The following is a 26,675-nucleotide window of genomic DNA, read 5'->3' as shown; positions in this document are numbered from 1 at the left end:
GATGACTAGTCGAATAGAGCAAGGTGTCCAGTAAGTTCTGGACCCAATTTAAGCAGTTCTTTCTGTGCAGGGCAATCAACAAAACACAAGCCCACATAATAAAAGATCCCGATCAGCTGTGGCTCTTGGATTGCCTTTTTTGACAATGTTCTTTTCAATACTGGTTCCACAAATGGGAAATAAGAAATTAAGCGATATTTATAGCAAAGCTATTTTCGATTGGTCTTTTTCAACAAATGCACTCAGATGATGTTATCTTATGCATTTTTGAAATTTAATTATTTCGATAGTTTCCTTGACATCCAAAACATGGATACAGAAGCTGCTAACAGACTGTTTATATACATGGAATGATACCGCTGCATAAAATTTTTTGCAAAGGACCAATATCAATGTTCAGTCAATTATGATTAATTCTAATTCAAACTTATTCTTTTACATATATATATTTATGCATATAATTTTTTGAATTAAACATAAACTGTCAATCATTTGAATGATATGTCAGGTGAGCAGTCTTTCCCATATTACATTTTTTTTTTATGTGGTGAAGCAATTATCCAAATATCGTAACCGAATTTGAAATGAATCCAATTACTATAGTAAATTTCAATGAGCTCCCTTTTTTTAGCTCAGTTTTGAAACAGTAACGTTCTCACTATGTGTTGTCCACTATTTATTCTTGAACATTAGACACATGATTTGTTATTCAATGTTTTCACATCATGAACTGATGTGGCAAAGATTATTTCCTTGATATAACTCCAATAAACGGAAACAAAAGGAGTATTATCAGAAAAGTATGGAACTCGCGTTGTGTTGTATTCCTTCTAATCCATCTACCAACAGATGTTTCGCCCATGAATTGACGGAAGTAGACCCCTGTGACATAGTCTTGGCGTCTGTTATGGACCCAGTTTTCTAATGTCTTATTATCTTCCCATAATGTGAAAAAAAAATGTGATGTGGAAGTCGTATGTTGGCTACACGTCAAAAAAAGCATAATATACAAACACGTTACTCGTGCTGAATGACAGGAAACGAAAAAAAAAAAATGTGTCTTTTTAACGCTCGGATGACGTAAATAAAGCACCGGTTCTTTGCAAACGATGCATCTCTCCCATTGCCCGTTTCTCCAACCTGCGGCTTCGCCAAAGGTAATACTTCCATGCCGCATCTTAAGCACGGTCAGAACCTTTTCACTGTGAGCGTCTGATTCAGTCACTCTGAGTTCGCGTTATTTTCGAAGTGGTTCGTTATCGTTTGTGTAAAAATTTGTTATATTTAATACTTCCTTTTTTTCTTTCGCAAAAGTTCCTTTTAAGTCTATAAAAACCTCTTTCAGAAAAAATCACGAGCTCTTCGTCTCTGAAAAGAAAGTATAATGCACCGAAGATAAGTGGGTCGGATTGTTTAAAAGTTTGAGAATCAACTGCTGTTGAACACAAATGTTCTCTTTAGTATCCCGGCACTAAATTGACCATTGCACTTTTCACTTAACAACGCTTAGTGAAAAATTAACTTTTTATTCACTGTTTTAGTCAGTCGAATCGTCACCAGCCCTAGCGATTTTCGATGCGAGACGGACCATCTCTGCCGGTCATCCAATGGTATCGATCGAGATCCATGGTAAGGGGAACTTGCATATTTAGTTCAATCATTAGTTAGTTATCAAACTAAGAGAAAAGCGCATAGCAATATTTTTATTGCTTTAAATTTTTAGCATAGCTATACAAAGCAAACCACTTTATCTTGCATCTGAATATTGAACTGAATAAAGGAGATTAAAGAGGAGGGGTGGGGGTGGAACCGGCTTTTAGTATTTAAATAAAAAGGTTATTAATTTGAGAGGGACGGTTATTGTAATTTAAGATATTTACAAAAGGAATCGGAAAAGGAAGTTAAGGTAATTAATTAAGTCAGGAATGAATTTTAAAAAAATACGTTAATTTTATTTTTTAATTTAAATGATTTTCTGCAACTTCATTAATTTACATGTTTAACCTGACTATAAATTTAGATTAATGTCTGTATTTAAAAAAATAATAATAATAAGATTTCATTGGTGGAGGGAAGGAATTTAAGGAATAAAAATTCTACTCTAAAAGTGTTTTACAATTTCAAATTATTTCTGTATGGTCATTATTCAGTAATTGTGGAAACTAAATTCGAAATGAACCTTTTCGCTACTGTCCGCTGTAGCATCTCTATTAATTGAGTGCCAAAAATATACACATTGCGAATAGGATAATCAAAGTTATGGACAGCTGACGGAAGCATCGATACAAAATTCTCTTGAACTTTTTTTTCCTAATTATTGCTCTATTTTCGTTAATTATCTATTTCTTTATAGTACTTAAGAGTAATGTAAAAAGAGAATGTTCGAACCATGGACCATTATTCCTTTTATCAAATAATGTGAGCGAAGTTCACTAGAAGTGCTGTCATCCAAAATTAGGTCTCGTATACTGCCAGTTTTAGCTGGCACTCGTTTCTATGGGTCGTATCATTCATGCTAGATATAGTGAGCATGAATGATATCGAACGAATGGACGTTCGTCCCCACGGACTATGTAGATGCCAGATATATACAGCATTAGGAGCAGAAAGTTTAATACATTGTTTCAAATATAAACCAATTGTTTTACGAATGTTTAAGAATAACATGCAAGATGTTGATTTAAAATTTGATTTTCACCACTTCTGAATAACGACTCTATAGAAATGGTTAAAAATTGCAAGGCAACACTGAGTACTACAATTTAAAATGATTTTGCATTGTTTTATAGGTGTTTTAGTTTCTCTTCTTTCATTCTATCCAGTTTAGTTTAGTTACATTAACAGCCCATTTTAAAGCAAACACTAAGGTTATTTTGGGCGGACCATGTAATTTTGAGTTGCAGTCAGATGATGTAAACAAACCTGACTGGCAGCATCCTCTACAAACTTCCACATCACATCAACGGGAAGACATTTGGCCTTGACGGATTTAACGTGCACCAAACTACAACCACCGATCTATCGGTGGTTGTGACCAAACCCGCATACACGGCGGTTCTTCGGTAGAATCGGGTCTCAAAACTGGAACCTTCAGGTACCGAAGCCGACATCTTACCGCCAAGCCATCGCTGTCTCCTTCATCCGATCCCAAAGATGAAGTTAGATGTTTCAGATGGCCAACATGGTATAGAGTTAAAAATGCTATTAGGCGTTTTTTTCCTTTTCAAAGCACATTTAGTCTGAGTGGACAAATGGAAAATTTAGGCTTATATTCGAAAATGGAAAAAAGAGGATCAAAATATTATATTATTGTTTTCAACATTTATTTATTACTAATGATCTGCAATCGGAGAAAGACATTTTGCTCACTTACATCAAACACAGTTATGAATGATACAAGCGGCAGTTACTCCTTTATTGAGACATTGCACTTCTTCCTTTCTTTGAATAGGATACGCGACAACTAACATGTATGAAAACATTTCCAGCAATAAAATAGGCAAACAGACACATTTTTTTATCAATAGTTTTGGCGGTATCACACTAAGACACCTATTGTACTTAAGTTGCTCTAACACGAAGTTCCACTTGAAGTATTTAAAAAAATGTTCAACACACCTTCGCTTTCCAAATATCAAACATTCAAACATGTTGCATTACTTCTGAACTTTGTGACGTCGGATCGCTTCGCTTCCTCGGATTCGGAGACGATCTAATGATTGGTCTCTTCGAACTGAGTTTTGATTTCCTTCTTTGGATTGGATGATTCACTAAGTCGTCACTCGGGAGCTTCTTCGACCTGCGGAAATCATATCATATGATAAAACACAAAGTCTCTGAATGAAATAATAACTGTACTACATTAGCGTAAGGTATCTCAGACAAATCATATGTCCAACCGTATGCGCAAGTCAGAAAAAGTTTTCATAGTCTTTTTTACAATTTCCTCGCCTAAAGAGTAAAATTTGAAGAACTACAGTTATTATTTCCTACGAAAGACTATTGGAATTGTACTCAAAATATCAGAAAACCTTCACTAAGCTCTGCCACAATAAATATAATATTCTGGGCATTCTTTTCCAAAGTTTAATAAAATATTTACGAATCACAGTGATACAAAAGCAGCGGTCTCTCCGAAACTTTGCTACTTACTCTTTAATAAATGTACTTGTGTAATGTTAACTGCATGCCAATGACGAAAGAGCATAGCATGAATCTTTGGCGATAAATCGCCGGGATTCATTTAATGCACGAGTATCGATATTTTTCTTTCGGCTGGTTTAAAAGCAAAATTTGGCACAGAACTACAATCGAAGTCACACACCGAATTTCGGATGTTTAAGTTTTGCGTCTTTGAATGATCACGCTTACATGCTTCTCAAAGTACAGACCAACAGATGACCTTCACGGATTTTGTTCCAAATTTGATATGTATGTACACTTTAGATCGCTGCTTTATAAATTTTATCCATCTAGCTTTCTTTGTTTTTAGTTATTGCTTTATTATGTATTCAGACAGACAGACTTCACCTGAATGGATTTCGTCCAAAATTTGTTAGAAATATGCAAATTTGTAGTAGTAGTTATAAAAAGAAATGAAAAAAAAATGTGTTCCTTGGATTGAAAGACGTCTGCAACATGAAGATTCTCAAAATGTCAAGTTAAAGACTACAATATTTAAGGACTGCCGATTTTATCTACCCTATTTCTCAATTTGAGTGAGATGACAAATAATAAAACAGAGAAGTAAAATCCATGTATCACTTCATTTTTAGAAGCACCTGTGTTACTATTTGAAGAAGAAATATTACAGGTATTCTTTCTAGTATTGAAAGATTTAATGTGTTTACTTTTTAATATTTGCCCCATTCCATACCTGTGTCCGGAAAAATCCAAAGAACGGCACTGTGTGTTTGAATTCGTGGATTCGGTGGCAAATTTTTTACTTCTGATGTGTTGGAAGACTATACAAAATTTTAATAATTTTAGGGAACGTAATTTATTAATTGAATGTCGATTTCATAAAGGTGCCATCTAGTATTTAACTTTAGCAGTATTAGTTATGAAATGATGAGACATCCTCAACAAAAGCAGATTCCTATTTATCTCTTCCGTGTTTTGGTTGAATGATAAATGAATATAACTATTTCGTTTTAAGGCAATGTTATTGTTATATTGCCGTTTGATGTTCACTTAATTGTAAAACTGGCCCTGATTATAAAGACTAGTCAATAAATGTACTATATAATCAAAATAACTGAAATTCATTTCAATTTCAATTAACATTTCAACATAACATTTCTTTCAATTAACATTTTTTTTTCCGAATTTCTACAGAAAGTCTGGAGAAATTATTCTTCTATCCTCTGAAGATTATGTTTGAACTCACATTTTATAATAAAGATTCGATAACGAGGGCAGTGAGGGAACTGATTTGAAACTGACTGAAAATTATTTCACTTCAAACCATTTCACAGAAATCTTATATTGATAGATATTTCATCAAACCTTAGTAAAAGTAATGCATTGTTCGAGTCTGTAATATGGCTTCCCAACAACGTTAGTCTTATCGTTGAGCAAGGATATTTACAGATATTCAGTGGTTCTCTACTTCCTCGTCAATGGTGGGGAAAAAATGAGATTCGGGGAAGGGCAAAAATTATGGTTGTGTCATTATTAGGAATCAAGCGCCAAGGATTCGTTGAAAAATATATTTTTCTCTTTAGAGTGCTGGTCGCTCTGCGAATAAGTGGTTCCAAACGCTGTTGTTTTTGTTTTCGTTTAGTTAGCGATTTTGTTGTCCGTTTAGGCATTGTTGATTTCTTCAATTACTGTTGTGTGTATGTTTCTCAGCTGTGCTTTTGTTATTTGTTCTTGTAGAATAAAGCGTCATTTTCTATTATCCAGCGTGTTGGATTTCCACGAGAAGAATTTTGTAGCATTCGTGTCAGAAATAATCAGCAGTATAACAACATAACACGCACAGGATTTTATGTGAAGATGACCATGGACGTCGGTTTGATAACTTTGTTATAAAGGTATGGAAACTGAACCCGAAGAGAGTCGAAGAACGGAGAAAAGGCAAGATAAAATGAAGCTAAATCCGAGCTGAATAGAAGAGGCGAGAATGCACATCGAGAGTCAAACGGAAGGAATTAAAGGCCAGATTAAAAGATGCATTGGAAAAATAGATGAAGATGTCCTAAGTACGAAAGAAGAAATAAAAAGCGAAATCTAAATAAAGATCATTTAGAGAGTTGACGATTTTGGAGGTCAAATCAAGCTGTTTCCCTACACATTCTTTATTCTCTCTCAAATCGAAGGGGAAACTACGTGGACTGCTATCAAATCTCACTTCGAAGATATGAATGCCGCAAACGTTTAAATGGATTCGGTGAAAGTTAATTTGCTTATATCCTCTCTCCAAGGATTCAACCAAGAATACCAGCTGATGAGCTAAAGGGCCTAACGAGAGAACATTCTAAAACCCCGATTTTGAGACAGCCATCTTTACAGAATTGTACTGAAGACAAGATGACTGAAAGTTTTCAAATAATAGTCACCGACCTGGAGCAACTATTGAGTACAACCTAGCCGATTGTGATGGATTTTTGAGTTAGGATGGCAGTTTAATATTTTGTCAGCATCATCAGAGATTTATAGAATTCAACGAGACGGTGGGTGCAAAAAATGTGCTCTAGTAATGACATGAAGCATGAGATCCAAAAACGATTGCCAAACCATCCAGATACTCAAGATTAGTAGAGATATCGGACGATTTCTGTGAAGAAAGATGATAAAGTTGATTTCCTACTAAAACTATAAAATTTACAGAACAGTCTTGCTGCCGGAAAGAAGAACGTTCCTCGACGAAATCCGAACATGACTTATTGGAGTGTAATAAAAAGGGCCATGTGCGTGGATATGCCAATTGATTATAGGAAAATAAAGATCTTTTTATGTAGGGAATGCTGTCCTTTTTGAATAACGCCCCCGAAGAAGAGCTGAACAGCAAAGGAAAATGGGAAGCTACTCGAAGGGATCTGTTCGTGGTATGATGAATGTTGATGAACGCAAGGACAAATATAAATTCTTTAAGATCAGACTTGTCCCAGAAATAGCAGGAGCAGTTTATTTGTTCGGCTTCTAGCATGTCTTTAACAATTGCTAGTAATGAAAGAGCAAAAATACGTGAGAAACTGGATGTGCCAATTGGATGTGGAAAAAGAAAATTCCAACTGAAAATTTACGTTGCTGATGCCACCGCTCCACATATCCTAGATCCGGAGTTTCTTCAAAAATTTAACTTTACTGTGGATATTGAGAAAAATGAGATATAGAAAAGAATAGAGAAAATTCCTTTATTTTCTGCCAAAACATAGCCACAAAGAAAACTTCTCAAGAAAATCAAATGCGTTCCCTAAAAGATTCTTTATTGAGAGGTACAAACATAGCCTGAATGCTGAAGAAACTGTTCAATGTGGGAACAAATATCTATCAAAATTTTAACGACGACAGATGCGGGTTTCTGTTTTTCGAGTGAGATCGAGAAAGCGCAACTGGAAGATCTAAATATTTGACCAGTCCTAGAGTATGAACTAATTTCGGCAAATAAATAGTTTTGGCAATGAGTTATTCCAGAGAGTCCAGCCACAAAATGATACTCAGTTCTTTGGGACTCTTTCTGATGTTGGTAATAACAGCTATGATATTGACTTTTAAAGCAGTGGTAATTAGACATAGAGTACCTTAAAAAAGTAATTAAGAGGGTAAATTAGCCATTCAAGTGACAGAAATCCGTTCCCATGTCTATCAGGATACTCAATGTTTTATATCGTAAGTGGGAGAGTGATGATTGAAGCTCTTGGCGAAGACAACTAGTCTTCCTGAAGAACAAAATTCAAGATGTTTTTCGACAGTTCAAGTAGAAGGTATTTTGGAGTCATGAAAACGTTAATTAAAACTCAATAGCGATTTTATTAGAATTGACTTCGCACCGATGCTAAAAAATGGTGTAGAGAATGCCATGCTTGTGGCACCTGAAAAAGACTCAAAACAAGAACGAAAGATTGATTGCAACGTTATAGTGTGTGTGTGTATAATACAAAAAAAAAAAAAAAAAAAAAAAAAAAAAAACCGGCTTTGAATATTTAAATACTTTTTTCTGTAACTTCAATCAGACCTAGTTTTGGTGGACTATTTTACCGAGTGCCATGAAGTAGCTGTTGCCTGACAATTTACTGAAGCTGCAACAAAATTCCAACTGAAACGAAGTTCAGCAGCATATTGCACTCTTTGAAGAAAATATTAGTGTTACGAATTCGTATAACATCATTTCTCTGCAATGGTCTTATCATTGGATAGAAAGATTTAAAATATGATTCAATGACACACTTTTCCACTATTGGTGACCATTTTCCGACGAAAATGAAAGTTCCGTAAAATACGAAAATAATGGTCGAATTATAGTATATTCTGTTGCAGCTTCGGGTTTGGCACAATGGTCGACCTATCTCTATATAGGAACAGATATCTTCTGAACAGATTTCTTGCAGAAATATTCTAAAAACTAGTTATAAAGCAAGCTGGCGTCCTGACACAGGAGTAGCGTGTCTTCCCCGTGATCTGGGCATCCTGGATTCGAGTCCCGGTTCGGGCATGGTTGTTCTTCATCTGTTATATCTGTGAGATGTGTGAATGTGCCAGCCTGTGAAAAGGGGCTGTGCAAGGGAATGTGATGCGTGAGTAGTAAAATCGTACTCTTGGTCCTAGTTGACGCTACTAAAACAAGAGACGACTTAAAATTGCTGACTTCGAATCAGCGGGCTTGTCCATGGCAAGTGCTATCGAAAACAACAGCAGTTATTAAGCTGCATAATTCTACTAGAATTAACATAATACTATTACAGCTCTAATGTTTTTACAAGTAACTAATAAAGTTATTTATGTTTCTTTATTTATTGGAATTTAAATTGCATGCTTATATAATATAGGCATTTAGCTTAGATTTCATCTTTATAATATAACCATTCAAAAATTAAATTAACAATATCAATCTATATATATAAAACGTTAACGTACGTGGCACAGAAATCAAGCTTATTATTAATTCCGAATGACAACAGTCAAATATAAACAAAACATCATACGAATTTCAGACTGCTTCATTCATTCAATATTTTTATAGCTGTATAGAAAAAAAACGCTTCGCTTAGACAATTAATAAAGCTGCAAAATATTATTAGATGTGTTGTGCAGATAGTTCACCTTGTTACTAAAGAGGACATTCAGTCAAAGGAAAGAAGATATAAAAGAAATTAAGAAATAGGCTTCAAACAAAAAGTTCAAAAATAAATTGAACCGTTATCAGATCAATAAATAATCGCGGTAAGATTTAAGATGAACGTACGGTTTCTCGCTAAACACGTCAAATCCTGCCAATCGTCCAAAGACGCACTTAAAGTCTGCAATCATGGATGATATCAGAAACCTAACAAATGGCTTTTAAAATTACCATAAAAAAATTGTCACGATTCTATTTGGTGAGAAATCTCTCGAAAATGTTTCAATTTTGGAGCTCATATATTAATCTTAAGTATAGCCATAGTAATCATTATGATTTTCCTACTGGAAATGATACTCATATCTTTTAACAAAATTATCTTACAAAAAATAAATGATTTATTTAATTTTTAATGATAAAAATTTCATTTTCGTATACTTTTCCCCTTAACTTTAATAATATTTTTAATTCAGTTTGATACACTATCTGAAACATTGTTTTTAAATGCTATGATGGGATTCAAACTCTCCATCAACATATTCAAACGTGTTTTGCCAATCATTAAATCCATAGTAGGAGTTTCACTTCCGCTTTCATTTCGTAATATATAAACTTTGTCATTTCAGTAAAATGTTTTCAATCAATTCATTGTTTTTATCGCATAAATTTACAAAATGTAATGTATTTTTAAAGAAATGCATCTCATATTAATAGTTTAACAGCCTAGAAAGTCAATAATCTCGGCCCACTGATCGCCAAAGGCAGTTTGCATGAAAATACCTATCCTTAGAGAGCAATTGAAAAGCAGTTTGCTCCAGTGCTAATATTCTTTTGAATCTTAATGGCGTTCAATCGTTATTACCTATGTATTTGGGTTTGTAAATTATGAAAAAATAATTATCTTATATACCACGAGCGCGTAATTAAAAATTATTTACTAAATATATACAAATTTTCTCCAATATTTAACTTTATATTTTAATATGACGATTCACTGGCATATTGTCAGTTTGTATTGTACAAAAATTCGAAGTTAATATTGTATTCCGAAAAATTAGGGATTTTTTAAAGAAAATTCACTTTTTTCCAGATATGCTTTGCTATTTTTTTTACGAAATTTTATATATAAGCACTTCCCACAGTACACAAAATTATTGATGCAAGTTAAAAATTACAATCCATTTCCTGTGAAATGGGATTTTTTTTCATCCATTTCTGTACAGTCTCCTAACTATGCCCGCCAAAGAATTTTCACTGCTTCATATCCATTTAAATGTTCTTTACACGTCCGAAATCCAAAGCCAGTTCGTCTCGCCGTTTAGAAGAAATAGGAAAAAATGCATAAATCTGAAAGTGACCAGATACTTATGATCATATAGTATACATGTCTTGTAAGAATCGATTGATCTAAAGTTTCAGCTTCCCTGAAAAATACTCTATTTTGAAGACTAAGTACAAAAATATAGGAATTATAATTTATTCAATGTAGATTTTGAGATTCCTATAGTTACTAAATCTAAAAGAAAAAGAAAACTTTTAAGATATGGCGTTCTAAATTACTAAATATGTTAGTCTGACCTATGTATGCTCCTGTGTCCATTAAGGAAGACCTCCCGTCGTCGTCCCACTGTGACGAAGTGGCCTGGAGTTCGTCTAAGAGCTCCGGGGGGATGTGAACTGAAACACAACATAGAGTTATTGGACACCGCTCTGTAAATGGGGAAGAGTAATAGAAATTTTATCGGCTTTCGTGGACTTTCTCTCCTTTTCGAAATGGACGGCAGTTACGTTCACACCGATTTCAGTCGACCGACGTTTGCCATGCTTCTGAAACATCGCGCCAAAGAAATACATTGCAATTCACAACGAGTTGTCAATAATAGGTAAAAGACTTTGGCATCACAAGGGATAAAGGTTTAATTCAAAAATGATTTTCTATCAGTATTTAATATGATTTACATCAAGGGTGTGTAATCCTTGGACCGCGTACAACTTGAAACGATTATCTTTTCGGGCCAGCACGTTTAACAATATGCAATTTTTTTTTTTTCTTTTAAAAAGCTAGATTACTTTTTAGAATTCCTAAATGCAGTATACTTTATAATACGAAACCGGAGATCTGTTGGATTCTGGAGAGCGCCCAGATTATAAAGTATCATATAGCATCGCAAACTTATAAAGTGCTATTTTATCCCTGTGTGGCCGAGAAGGATGTTGAGTAGGAGCACGTTAGGAGACAGATCATGTGCTGGAGGTGAGGAGATTTCAAGTTTTTGCAGAAAGGAATGACTTACCACTAACCGAAGTAACGAGCGTCGCTTAAGAGCGAGTCTACTGTATAGACAGTTGTTAATAACGAATCACGGCATCTCCAATGACCGATTACCAGTCTTATTTCATCGACGCATTGTTTACCCACAAAAAATGAGTTAACAGTCTTCTGGTACGCAACGCTGAAATGCGAAGAAAAAAAAATTTCAAAACTAAAATTTTTCAAACTAAAATAACTAAATTCAAAACTAAAACAAAGAAAGCTTCACCGCTTGTGCGTGAATCGCAGATGCCTGCACTAAAACAGTCCCCTGTCACTTGCAACGAGATCACACAAAGTATTCGATCTTTATAGAAAGCGAATAAAGCTTTATATCTTCTAAATAAATTAATGTTCGACCTGAGACTGTGCTCCCGCAAACAGTCTCAGTCGGTGGGTGGCGAACATTTTTACTCGGCATTTGTATGCCGACTTGTACAATGCTTCGTTGGCAATATCTAACGCAGCGTTTCTCAACCTTTCAGTATTCGCGGCCCAGTTTTCAATCATAATTTTCATCGCTCCCCCCACACCCGCTTACAATAAAATGTATACAACAATAAAGTATATTGAGTATTTTGGATTCTGTTTTTAAATTATTTTTAACTAACTTCCAAAACAAGAGTAAAAGTGAGCCAACGTTGGCGAGAAACCACATTTGCATTTTGCCATGTGGACGGTTAACAGATGAAACGAATGAAAGCGGGGAAAATTTAAATATTATATTTGAAATGAAAGCCAAATGGGGGAATAACGTTAAAAGAATATGAAAGTAGAAAAATTCGTTAATGAAAGTTAACCTAGACGGGGTGAGCTAAATTTTTAAACTGGGAATATATTTTTTTCGAATAATAAAAGAAATAAAACAGAAGCATGACTAAACAAAAGTGGGAAAAAAAAGCACTGTTTGTGAACGGGAATCCACACGAGTGATGCCGTCTCGATCATGTGCGGATCAAATGTTTTCCCATAGGAAGTAGGAAAATGTTCGATAACGCAAGTTTCAATTCCAGCCAGTCCCATTCGAATCGATCCTTTTATCGCTATCGAATCAATCATGAATGTGTATGTTATATATGTTTTCGTGTTGATTGCAATTTACTATATTGAATATTCACGGCAGCAGATTTATGCAGATTCATGAATAAATTTTTAAGCGGAAGTAAGCGCGCATTAGACGATAGTCAAGCATCAACAAGTACACAGACGAGCAGGTTCCGAAAATAAAATCAAGAAAATATTCTCAAGAATACTTAAATTTTCGGTTTACCAGTACTGAAGTAAATGGAGAAGAAAGGCCCCTGTGTATCATTTGCTCTAAAATGTTGGCCGCAGACAGCATGAAACCTAATAAACTTAAACGACATTTGGAACGCTTCATAGTGAGTACATAAACAAACCTAGAGAATTCTTTGAAGTAAAATTAAAATCATATAAAAAGCAAAAATCATTTTTGAAAGAAACTTTGTCTGTGAATAAAAAAGCTTTATTGCATCTTACAAAGTTCATATAAAATAGCCAGATGTAAAAAAACCTCACACCATTGGTGAAGAGATTATTTTGCCAGCAACAATTGAGATTGTAGAAACTATGTTTAGAGATAATTTTTCAAAACAATTGCAGTCCATACCTCTTTCAAATGACACTGTTGCTCGTCGAATTAGCGGTATAGCTGAAGATGTACAGTATCAGCTTTTCTCGAAGTTGTGTGACAAATTGTTTTCAATACAGCTTGACGAAGCAACAGATAGTAATATAGATGCTCATTTAATTGCCTATGTTCAAATTTCTGATAATATGTCAGTAGTACATAATATGTCTGCAAATCAATAGAACTCAAAACATCAGCGCTCGCATTATTTGCTATTTTAAATTATTTTATGAACGAGGCAAACACAGAATGGAAAAATTGCGTCGGAATATGCACCGATGGTTCTCGTCCAATGTCCTTAAGATTCCAAGGTATACAAGCACTTGTAAAACAAAAATCACCTTAGTGCACACATTGCATGATCCACAGAAAAGCTTTGGCTTCGAAAGAAATGAGTCCTGGTATGAATATTGTATTAACTACGGTTGTAACCGTAGTAAATTATATAAAAATGAGACCCCTGAAATCGAGAATCTTTTCCGCACTTAGTAAAGACATGGGTTCAGTATATTCAGCATTACTATTTTATTGCGAGGCAAGATGCTTATCACGTGGGAAATTTTTGCAACGTGTTTATGAATTAAGAGAAGAAATCGGCATTTTCCTAGAAGAAGAAAATAGACAGGAGGCCGAGAATTTTCGCGAAGGTTTATTTGTGGGGAAATTGAGGTACTTGGTCGACATATTCGAGAAATTGAATCTTCAACTCCAAGGAGCAAATACACATATGCTGGATACAAGTGATAAAGTTAATGTTTTTTTGTAAAAAAATTGGAATTGTGGAGCAGAAATTTAAAGCAAAAAACATAGCAATGTTTGCAAATGTGGACGATTGTACTTAAACTTATAAGGCTGAAGAAGAGCATGTAAAAGTTGTTTTTGTAACCATTAAAAATGATTTAGCCATGCTGGCAAAGAATTTTAAAAAGTATTTTCATGCTGACAACAAACTGATAGCAAGTTACGAGTGGATTAGGGATTCATTTCATAAGACCCGAAGGGTTCTCAATTGAGGAGGAAGGAAAATTCATAGACTTCATGACAAGTGGCGAGACTAAAAGACAATTTAATAATAAATCACTATTTGAATTTTAGGCAGGATTAAGGATGATTTTTCTGCATTTAAAACAAGGACATTTCACATTCTACTACCATTCAACATCCTACCTTTGTGAAACTGGATTTTCTTTGAAGACAAAATATAGAAACAGATCTGAGAGTGGCTATTTCTAATATTAAGTCTTCCTTCGAAAAACTTCGCTCTGCAAGACAGGCCCAAGGAAGTCACTAATAATTATTAAATTTGTTTTTAATTTAGTACGTTTTGATTAAGTAAGTTGTTTTACTTTAATAAGTTATTAAATATGTGGAAATGTATTTTGTTTTCTATGTGTATGTGTGCTTTCCTTTCAGTCAGTTAATCAATTTTTTAAAATAATAATTTATCTTGGATATTCTCGCGCCCCCCTTCTAGTGTGCTCGCACCCCCCAAGGGGGGCGCGCCCCACAGGTTGAGAATCGCTGATCTAACGGTATGCAAAGAGAGAAAAAGAGATTCAAAAGTGTTAAGATTCCAAGGCAAAATCCAACGAAGTTGGGATCCCTGCATTTTGAAAATATTATTACATAACAATGTTTGAAAGCATTCGGAAGTTGGAATATTTCCGTATTTAGAAGTATTTGTTTTCCTAATTTAAAGAAAAGTCTGTTGTCATATAAATAACCCTTAACCATTACCTTGGTTCAATTTTGAAAGTAATAACTGCGTGCAATATATCCCTAAAAAGAATGATGTCAACAAAGAAGAAATGATAAATGTCAGAAAAAAGCATTAACTTTAATACTGTCTTTTTTTCTTCTGAAAATTCGAAATAAATCTGTTTCTATAAAAGCAGATTTTTATTTTTGTATCTCACATAAATTTAGATTATGTTTGTGTTTTAAATAGAAAAGGTCGTTTGATTTTGACACCTTTAATATTCATATTATAAATAACTTATCTATAGGCATTACAGGCAGATAAGTCTTTCATTTAAGAAATAAGAAAATGATTTTTTTAATGATCTCCTATAAGTTAGCATTAAGAATTCTTTGGCACTATTAACTTACTAATTCAAAGTGGAAAGAAAACCCTTTAAAATTCTACAGAATCTGAATATTTATTCTTTGTGCATTAGTTCTCGCTGCTGATATAAGAATAGATTGCTCACATGGATTCATTTATTTTGTCCGACTTGATAAATACGACTAACCTTATTATTAACCCCTTGGTATACAATGATTAGTCGGACTCGTGCATCGAATTACCGAATTTTAAATTTGCAATTAAGTGAAAGTATTAAGTAATTTAAAGTACAAAAGTCACTTAAAAACGCTTCAATATCTTAAATGCTCATATGTTGTTATAGGGATTAAAATAATAAATGACCGTATTGGGATGTGTCATATGATCAGAAAGTTGCTTAAATTCGTAGGTCAAGGAGTTAAAAAATATCCGATGAAAACTTTCTATATTTATGAAAATGAAGGAAATACTGATTCTAGCATTCACTTCAACTACTTATCAGTGTAAGCTACAAGGTTGCACGTGGAAACAGTGGCGGAGGTAGTGACGGTGGATAGTACGAATGTGTGAGTGGCTTGTGGGCAATTTCCTGCTGTCCTATACATCTAGGAATAAATGGTCTTTTCAGCCCTGTTAAACATCTTTATGAGAATCAAAGAATGATTTACATCCACGAACTACATCTCAATTGGGTATGAACTTGAAACACCTTAGACAAATATCCACAAATTTACTATACTGCCATGTTGTAACTAATATATCGGAATTCATTTAGTTATGAAATCGTTTAGTCAAATAGTTCCAACCTTTTATATATGATTATCAGATAGCTTAATTGTTAAATTATTATTATAATATTACAATAATAACCGAACAATTAATAGCATTTCTGAACATGAAAAGGCTGTGCTGCGGGCATTAGTTTTCTCCCATTCATAATCGATGGATTTGCGAGCGTATGACGCGAGGAATAAATTTCGCCCCTTCAACATATTTGTCTTTAAAAAGTGACAAATTCATTAATAATTTGTTATATCGGAGATCTTTAAAATTGGTACCAAGGACTTTTAACATCCCGTCCAGCCGTTACGCCACTGATTCAATATATTATTAAATGCTATTTAATTATTAAATGAACTAATTTTCATTTACATATGTGTTTGCATTATAGCTCTTATACAATTTATGAATTTTTTTTTGCATATTGTACGTAATGCCAAATATTAATTTCCAGTCTAAGCAGAATTATGGGAACTTTCATAATTAGAACGTCACCCAACGAACTTCTCTGTGTATTGAGGTGGCGTAACAGTAACCTTAAAATTGCACATGAATCGGTTTCTCCTTCTTATTTCTTTTTTCCTCCAAGAATGTTATATTATTTTGTCAGTATCTTATGAGTATTAGAGTGAACCACTACATTCTATATTTAGCAACATTTTGCATTTCGGAAATCGAAGAATAATAAGTTTATGTAAATTTGATGCAAACCTTTTTTTTTGAAGCTTTAGTCGTAGGAACTAACTTATGTAGGTGATTGTTTCATCCTAGCTATCCTCATTTAAATGAAGCGCGGGAAGTTTCTAAATGGACATACAATCCACCAAAAACATTCCGAAATATGAAAATAACTTTCCATACTAATACACGATCTGCACGTTAAAATGCTTGTTTTGAATCGTGCAGATAATTTTTAAAATGTCTATGAGATTGCTAATGATCGGGGCATCAGTAAAATGACATTTTACGCAATTTTGAATGACAATATGCATCGCATTACAGAAAAATTTGAGCCTTGTTTCTTGATGGATGAGCAAGATCTGAAATGTGTCATATTTATTTAGGAGTGCCTGAATCGTTTAGATGCTCTCAAAACTCTCCAGATTTTATCCTGTAGGCTTTTAGTTCCCCGAGTTGAACCTACTTAGATGAAGTAGAAGAGCACGAAGGACGTTCTCTGTGAGAATTACTAGCTTTTCCAAAATCTATTCCAACTGCTGCAGAAGTATTTGGACTGGCGAAATTATAGTTTTCATTAAAATTATTCTTATGCATAGTTAATATATATTAAAATTTCGAGTTTTTTCTTTGTTTGCTTGAACAAACTGTGTATCTTTCGCGATGACTTATATTTAAAAGGAACAAGTGCAGAAGCATTCAAGCATTACAAAGTTCGTATGCTATTGAATGATTCAAACTGAATTAACCATAAATAAAAAAAATTCATTAAGATCAGTTGAATAATTACCTGGATAATGGTAAATATGAACATCTGATTTGGGTGGTCGGGGAGTTCTTTTTACTGTGGCGTATTGCGGCTCGTCTTGAAGCTGAAATATGAACAGAATGCAATGAATAGTCGTTGAATTTTTTTTTTCTAGTTCATCGCATAAAAGAGTTTAATAAATTTAACTTCCGCTTTAAGTAAACATAACTTCCGCTGGGCACAACAATTCCTCAGGTGCTTTGTGTGTACTTCGTATTCCATATTGGAATCAGTTGATCCTTGCAATGCTTTAGACCTATTAGGTGTGAGAATTTAATTTAAAGAGAATTCACTTTCAATCATCTAAGGATGAAAACCTTTTTCCTGATTTATGTTCTATTTAGATATTTTAAGTTTATTATTCTAAATATTTAATACAAAATAGATTTAGCAGGGTGATTGAATACCCCTTTCAAATTGTGAATGAAGTGTAATAGCGGCTGGTCAATGGCGATGCATTTTTTTACAGTTGTTTTTTGAAAAGTATGATCTTTGAGATGAAAAAAGATTTGCGAGAAATCTGGGAAGAGGAGATGATTTTGAAACATTCATATAAATAAAAAGCTAATTTATGTGGCACAGAAATTATTACTTCTTGTCGAATGGTAATTGTGAAATGTAAAAACATCATACATATTTCAGACTGTTTCAGCGAATATTTTTACAGTTTCATTGAACTGACGGCTCCGCTTAGTTAATGAATGGAACTTCAAAAATTATTAGGAATATTTTGAAGAATGTTCGCCGTGTCATCAAAAAGTCATTCAATCAGAGGGAACATGACATAAAAGAAATCAAGAAATAGATTTCAAACTGAAAGTTTAATTGAGAAGAAAAAATAGGCTTAACCATAGCATTACAAGTAATCGTTATGACTTGCCTATGGAAATTGCTGTTCATATCTTTCCAAACAATTATCATAAAAAACTAGACTTCATATTATCTTAATATGAAAGCTAGTTTCGAAAGATTAAACTCGAAAAATTACCTTTATCAATATATGTCTGCAAAATTTTCTCTTAAGTTAAATATTATTTAAATCAATTTTGTTGCTGAATTCGAGCAATTTTTTTAAATATTATGACGGAATTCAAATTCATCATCATTCATGCACGATTTTTGCCCCATAGTTACATTTTCACTTCTGCTTTTATTTCGTAATTTAAACTCTTTTTAATTTTCAATATAATGTTGAATTGCATTCGTGTTTCCCACTTGTATCAAATGACAAGATGAATTTTTTAAATGCATTATATATTAAACATTTAACAGCTTAAAAATTTTTTAATTTGGTGAACAAAGCTGGTCCCCCAAAATGGTTAATTCCTAAAAATTGTGTTAAAATATTTAAGATAAGAGGCTAGATGATCTGAAAGATCGTCTCACTCTGAATCAAAGGGTATAGACTGTATGAATGGTATCTTCTGTTTGACAGCAATTGGTGCCGGGATTTGATCACTTACTTCTCTTTCCACAGCTTCCAGAGACTTCCGGCAGGATCCGTCCGCGATGTGAGTGGTCGCATAGGGCGTTGGGTAGTAGATGGGGTCGGTTCGACTCACTGGTCTCTGGTAGACAGATTTCTCCATTTCGCATAAGTGCACGGACTCCCCTGCCTGGGATTTCCTCGACACGTACGTGGCACTGGCCGCTGAAAATCATTTGTAATATGATAAGTTTCTTTTAAAATCTTTTGACAGTATGAATGTAACTTAAAAAAATTTTGAAATTCCAACATAATACCTTGAGTTTTTTAATCGTAACATAATTTTTAAAGTAAAACAATCATTAAAGACTTGAAAACATCAAAATCAGAAGTAATTTGGGTAAAGCTACCAGTATATAGATCGTTTTACCTCCTTAACAGAAGATTATTAGAGGAGAATTTTTACACAAGTTTCCAAAAATCACCTAGCGACTCTCCCCCTCCTTCCTTACTGAGCTCACTCAAAAATTCAGAATTTCCATATTTACGAAGCCTTATCATTTGTTCTTGAGTATCGGTCCGATTTCAATTTTGTTTATTTTATTTGTTATTAAATGGGCGGAAAAAGGTCATAATGAGAAATGTAAATAGTGATTCTTCTATAAGTATTGTTATTTAGAACCTTTGAATGGGGAATTCTAAGGGATATTTAGTGACCTCCGTAAAAACGTTTCACTGGTAGCAATCTATCGGGGGGATAAATTTCAGCCGTATGCTACTTATTTCTCTTCTTAAACTTTTATTGGCTGGAGTATTAAGCTGTTCAGTTCAGCATTAAGATTTAGCAATCTCGGGAAAAAAATATACTCAAGCAGGTAACCGGTAATACTCAGGAAGCAGGTAATACTCAATGGGAAAACCAAAGTCATTCGAAATACCTCAGTAAACTTTGTGTGTAAAGTAAATAATACGCTTCAAACTAACATATCACATTTAAATATAGTTTATAGATTATCCAGAAATTAAATTCTATTATCAATTTACGAAACCCACAAATCGAATTCTTCTCCCTCACACCGAGTAAAGTAGTATGGCTCGTTTTATGCTTCGTAATACAATGAAAACTCAACAGCCGTGTTTTATGCCTTCCTTTCCATCGGCTGGATCAGATCTGCATTTTTAGTTTACGAAATTTTATTTATCAAAGCCATTGCATATTTAAGTTATCAGTTCATATATACATCATTTTACAGACTAACAAACTGTCATGTAACATATTTTTTTTTGCAAAATTTGATCCAAATTTCAGTATGTATCAGCAATTCTGATGATAAATGTATATACCAAATTTCATCCAGATTGCTTTTTGAGTTGTGGTGCTCATATACATCAGACAGACTAACATAGCTCTAAAAATGTGTTTTCGAACTCATAGAAATTTGAAACTTGGGGATTTGTCATATCTCAAGTTCGAAATTTTTGAAGATTACGAATATTTTCTCGTTGTATTTTCAGTATATGAAAAAGTAAAATGTGTTGATGATGTGTTGCTTTGCATTCCCTGAAGGGGCATCAAATCTTTTTTCTCTCGATTTATACAGTCTGAGTTTATTCTGCAATCCTCATTTTGATTATTCATTCAACGGCTGAACTTAATAACTTTTGTCTTGCATCGTTTATGCATAATATTGAATCTCATTTCATATGCATAATATTTAACTACTTTCTTGCTTTGGACTATCCGGCGTAGTTGAAATGAAGTATAATAATTTTCGCGGATGTTTCAAGCGAAAGTCTATTGTAATTTATAATTGTCTGTCGATTATTTCATTTTCAATCTTAATTTTTCATATTAGCATAACCATTTTCTTAAGGACAAATCAATAACTTTAAATAATTCGTAAAAGTATTGCTATATTTGTTTTGTTCCTTTAAAGATTGAATGCATTCGTACTGCGCAAAGCGCATGATTTTATGCTTCCTGTAATTTGGGGAGACATTATAAAATTTACTTTTAAATATTACAATATTTTTATCCTTTAACTTTATTTGTTATAAAATGTTAGAATATAGTGAGACACAAAACTGGTGTGAGAAACTACAGACAAGGATGGGAAATGTGTTCTTCTTGATGGTTTCGGAGGGGAATAAGGAGTGAAATAAAGTGTCAGCAAATTGAGCTCTACCGCACTGGAGGATTGGAAGTTTTCTGCGCAGTCAAATGTGATTCGCATGATGAGCGGCAAGGAGACGGTTTCGCGTTTATTTGGAGACATTCTTACTATTGCATGGAAGGAACTTGGAAATGTTGCGTTGTCAAAGACGAGTTTGAAAAGCTTCTGCAATGTCTGTGATATCTTAATCGATGAGATGGTGTCTTTGGCTAAGATTATGGGTTTAGAAGTGGATGCATAGCAACGACATCGATGAGCTGGTGGAAGAACTGCCGAAGAACTTATGGAGCTGTCTTTTGTGTCACAACTAAAATTTGCGGTGGGGAGTTGACCAGGAGAGGTGGAAATAACAGTCTTATCAGGAAATTATTGCATTGTTCATTGAAAGGCATCACCCTAATTTGGGAGCAGCTATGAGTACTACAAATTCATTTAAAGATTATGCTGTGTCTCATTTTAAGCAAATTTTGAAGTGTAGCCAAAATGCCTTTAGACAATTTCCTTGTTAAAAGGCATGCATTATGAATTACATTATTTAAATTTGTTTGATTGTTTTTCTTCTGAATGGAATGCATTGTTCTATATTACATGGATTCCAGTGGGAAAATGTTGTTTCGCTTAGCGAGTGGTTCGTATTACGAGTAAGATCCGGGTACGAATTATGCTCGGTAAGCGAGGTTACACTGTACTTAAATTAAACGTGAGATATGAATTATAAAACTCGTTTCTTGAAAAGACCATACCATTTCGCCTCACTATTACACTTGCGGATATTGCACTGAAAAGGTTTCATTTTAGACGCACAAAATGAAAGCGGTACCTGTCTGTGAGGTCTCAGTAGGATTTCTTTTTTTCACAATCAAACACACCAGCACGAGCACAGCGACGACGACAACCAGAGAGAGAGAGACGGGAAGCACGACCTCAAGCTCCAGATAGAAAGGCACAGCTTCGTCGCTCACCAAGACCGCATCGGGCGACCCTCCTGAGGAAATAAATACGAATGTTCATTAGGAAATAATTAAACACTTGGTTTTGATGCGTCAATTTCAAGGCTTGAAAAATTTAGAGTGAACCCAAATTCATAGCCTAAACTTTAAAGGATGATTCACATTCTTCAGAGTTTATCAGAGGACGAAAGGTCATGAACGCACTCATTTAGCAAGAGTAGCAGCGGTAGAACCAACTGATATTCCAGCTCTTACTCATTTGTAAAATACAGAATTAAAAATAAAATTTAATTAACTAAAATAAAACTAAATGTAACTTTTCTAACTTCATTGCAGAATATTCATGTTGTAATTTTTGTTTCCGGTTTTGATGAAATTTTAATTTTTAATTATTTTAAATTGGTTTGTTCTTTTTTTTGTATGGTTATTTGCTTAATATCTATCCTTTGATAGAATTTTATTGTAGCTTTTAAATAATATTTTATCTTGATTCTGTGACATGTATATTTTGAAATGGTTTCTCTTTCTGCCAGCTATCACAAGGCCCCTGCGTTCTTCTCTTTACATTAGGTAGGTTGGCAAATACGCTAAAAAAAAAAAGAAAAGGCCTCGATTACTAGAATGAAGAATAGCCTGACTCAGTGTGCAAGTTCTAGCTTTTCCTGGGTATACAGTATCCATGGTGATCCCTCATAATGGAGCTATTTTAAAGAGATCACTGTACTCGTCTTGATCTGGTCTTCCAGTGTGACTGTGTTCTCAAGTAGATTGGCAGTATTCTTTGTGGCAATCGAAAATACTTAAAATTGCTCTCACCAACTGCAATACGAATTTGGAGGCGTTGATAGAGTGCATGGCACATATTTTTAGACGGATTTCTGCAAATATCTTTATTATCTGCAAATATCTTTATTTAAACCTCATTATCACAATTTTCTCAAAAGAGTGTCAGAAGTATGGATAAAATTAAAGAATTTTGAAATTTGTATATTTACTAAGATGTATTTTATAAGAAATGAAATTGTTCGTCAGTCATTTGAGATCTTTTTGAGTAAAGTCGACAAACTTACGTTCCAAATTTCATTTTTAACATAATTATTGGCGTTATTATAGGGACATCTGCTAAAACCCTGCACTGAAAGAGAGCCAATTTTTGTTGAATTTCTGAACATAGAGAATTTTGAAAAGACCTACCCTGTTGGATGGTGAATAAATATCAAGTTTATAGAGAAGACATATCAAGATTATAAAAATATAAAGTAAACACCTAAATCTTGGAGTCTCCTGCTGTGAATTTCCAAATTGGAACTGTATTGTATTGACTTCCGAGTATATCCTAATAGCTATTTTGGATACTGAGTTAAAACCCGTTTCCTTCTTGATATCCAGACAATGTTTACAACGCCATCTTTTCTTACGCTGCATTTTCTTTTCCACTCAGTATTGCCAGATCCGGAGATGTTTCTTTTACTTTGAAAATCTGAGTTTTTACCTATCACTTTCTATTGATCTCCTGAACTATCCGTCTTCCACTTCGAACCTTTGCCTTCTGAATTTGTTTACCTGCTGATATTTTTCGGCATTGTCCAGTTTTCCTTTAGAAACCTTGCATCTCGGAATTAAATGCATCTGACTACACTGGGTAGCTAATGGGTTTTATATATCAATACTGGCAACTTCTTTGTAATGAATCGCCCCATTTTTTTTCTGTGTCAATTGCTCTAATTCTTTAGCGAGGAAGTACAGGAAGTTAAACGCTTGGTTCTGAAATCGGGAACAATTTTAATGTGGTTTTACTTAAACTATTCCAAAACTCTGATTCCATTTTAAAAATCGTCAGCGGTGGGAGGATTAGTTTAGTTGTGGCGTTTTACTTGTTAGAGTCAGTCCCCCCTCCCTCCTCCCTCCGTTTATCCAACTGGTTTCTTCTCTAAAACAGACAGATTATCAGTTTTATCCTGTTGATCCAGTCAGAGGGGAGTTTCCTTGTAATAATTTTCTTCTTTCAAATCACATGTGTATGTACAGGAAACAATAACCACAGGTTTTGACAAATTCTTTAAATTTTGTGAACGAAGGATATACAGTCATAAAAATATACCTTTAAGTGCCGCTCCCGTGGTAAAGATGTACTCCGCTTCAGTGGGCCCGGCCTCATTGTGCGACGTCAGTTGCAATTGATACCAGGTGCTTGGCAAGAGGTTAGAGACGGTGATGCTCTTCCTATTGGAGGAGACTCTGTCAGCAAAGAGAATCCAGTTTTTCTGTCTCTGTTGCTTGTATTTTATTTCAAAATGTGTGATCGGGCAGCCTCCGGACTTCCAAGAGTTCAGCTGGATGATGATGGAGGTATCATTCACAACCAGAAGGTCTTCCTTTTCGGGCGCAATGGGGGCTAGACACGAAAAAAAAAAGCATTCGACTTTGAAAGAACCAATGTATTATTACTGACAAGTATTTTCAGAGAAGTATTTAGTAGTTAAGCAATTCGTGGCATATATACCTTAGTTAATAATTCTTTATATATCTTTTTCTTATGATCTTTACTCAAATCAAAATGAGCGAGCTTTACTCTCATGACGCTGAAGATGTATTGGCTAGAGCAGCCTGGTTGAAAATGTAGTATTGTTAGTATTTAGGAAGATAGAAATGATCTTGGATGTATAAATTGAATTGTAGTTATAGTGTTATTATTCCAAATAGTAGAATTTGAAAATTTCTCTAGTTTTTCAGGCTAAGCGGTGTGCAATTGCATGTGACAAATACGCCGAAACAAGTAAGATTTTATATGGATTTTTATAAATTAGCTCTGGGTGCAGAAATCTGAATTTTGTTGACAGATGGTGTCAATCGAATTAATATTTACACTCAAATAAAGAAAGCGTATGGCACAGCTTGTGAGACACAAAATGCAGTTTTTTGTGTTAGTGATTTTTATCAAGATTATGCGCACAGTTGACCTGCCATAGATAAGTCAGTAACATTTAATCGTTAGCGTACAAAGAACTGCGCCATCGAAAAACTGCATTTATGACATATGCTCGATTTCCATACACTTCAGACAGTAAATGCTGTCTCCATTAATGCTTACTGTAATTATGACAAATGAATTACTGCTTGTTGAAGTTTTTTAATGGAATCTACGGTGTTACGTTATTTGTATTGTCGCTTCTCTTTCACCCAGTGACACGCAACCACCAGCCTCTTTGTATTAACTTTCTTCCGATATATTCAATCATCGGTCAAAGAAATTTCTAATTAAGTGGTGTAATGCCGCTAGATTCACAACTTCGCTTTCACTCCTCATATAATTTTCAGTATCAGGAAATAGATTCATGTTTATACTATATTCACAATACCTGTCGAATTCTCTATAAATAGCTGCGAGACTTTATGAACTTTTTTTGACGCCAGAAAAAAAGGATTTTCTTTGAGTTTAACTTCATCCCGATTGTACTAAGCAGATGCTCTTTTCTTTTGAGATAAGTTTAGTTAATTGGCTGCAAGTATTTGCCTTTTCAGTTAGTTTAGTTTAACTATCTTTATAATCCGTTTTGGTATATATGCAAGGACTACTTAAACAGCAACACAAAGGCTGTTTGGGGATTGACCTAAGTAGAGTAATGCCGTCATTTCGAGAGCATTCAACAGTGTCAAATTCATTTCTGTTCAGAGTTACAGATAGCAACAATTCAGTTTTAATAAAAGCTATATTACTTTTATGATGTAACAGCATGAAATTTTTAAGCTTTGCTTTAAAGCTATTATTTCAGCTTTGCATTCTGATCTCTTAACTACTAAGGCTAAATAGGTACACTTTCCATAGTCTATTCGTTAACATATGATGAGGTATGTTCGCGGATTTTACAAAATATCTTTCTCTGTTATTTGTTGCTGACCGTATAGCTACAACCACTTCTATGGAAGGCAATAAATTGAATAAGGGATATGCCCTTGCCTTAGATAGGCAAGTTAGTTACTGTAAAGTTGACAGTAAATATTTGCAGTTGTCTTTCAGAGCGTGTTTAAGTCAACAGTTTCTTTTCTCTTTATTTTATTTTTGTCCCTTTATTGTCTTTCGCTCATAATAAACCTATTTTCGGATATTTGGAGTTATTCGATATCATATTAGATAAAGCTTTGTAAAGTAACTAGTTATAAATTATTTTTAAAATGTAAGGTCTTCGAGATGAAGTTTCAATCTGATTTCACTTCGAGATGAAATAAATTTCACAAATACCTCTTCCGCTCGTTCTGCCAGCGATGATTTCACTCTTTTCGCCATTTCCATCCATAGTTGTGATGTAGAACTCATATCGCATACCGCACTGCAGATTACTGATGGTGTATGTGTTTATGTCTCCGAATACTTCTTCAGATTTCCAAGACCCATACTCTTTTTTGTAATAAATAATGTATCCTGAAAGAAATATATATATATATAAGTAGATGGGCAATCTTACTTGTTGAACATCATCGGAAATCAAACTTTACAGAATGAAATTTGTTTTTATCAGGCTGCCATTTTTCGGACATATTCTTTCCCAAC

The 26,675-nt window shown here is 34.0% G+C and overlaps 1 protein-coding gene across 1 annotated transcript in view; it reads right to left on the bottom strand.

Moving 5' to 3' along the window:
- Window positions 1-2,034: 2,034 nt before the first annotated feature.
- The window catches only part of LOC129988392 (cell adhesion molecule DSCAM-like), a 259,443-nt gene continuing 234,802 nt past the window's right edge, over window positions 2,035-26,675 (bottom strand). Inside the window, exons 19-25 of the mRNA XM_056096614.1 lie at window positions 26,367-26,546; window positions 24,228-24,521; window positions 21,997-22,161; window positions 19,040-19,227; window positions 17,559-17,640; window positions 10,862-10,960; window positions 2,035-3,799 (exon numbers count right to left, since the gene is read on the bottom strand). Coding sequence (XP_055952589.1) covers window positions 3,771-3,799; window positions 10,862-10,960; window positions 17,559-17,640; window positions 19,040-19,227; window positions 21,997-22,161; window positions 24,228-24,521; window positions 26,367-26,546 — 1,037 coding nt within the window. The 3' untranslated portion in view covers window positions 2,035-3,770. The remainder of the gene's footprint in view (window positions 3,800-10,861; window positions 10,961-17,558; window positions 17,641-19,039; window positions 19,228-21,996; window positions 22,162-24,227; window positions 24,522-26,366; window positions 26,547-26,675) is intronic.

The sequence above is a fragment of the Argiope bruennichi genome, chromosome 10 (genome assembly GCF_947563725.1).
Source record: "Argiope bruennichi chromosome 10, qqArgBrue1.1, whole genome shotgun sequence".
NCBI lineage: Eukaryota > Metazoa > Arthropoda > Arachnida > Araneae > Araneidae > Argiope > Argiope bruennichi.
This window is presented reverse-complemented; position numbering and strand designations above follow the sequence as displayed.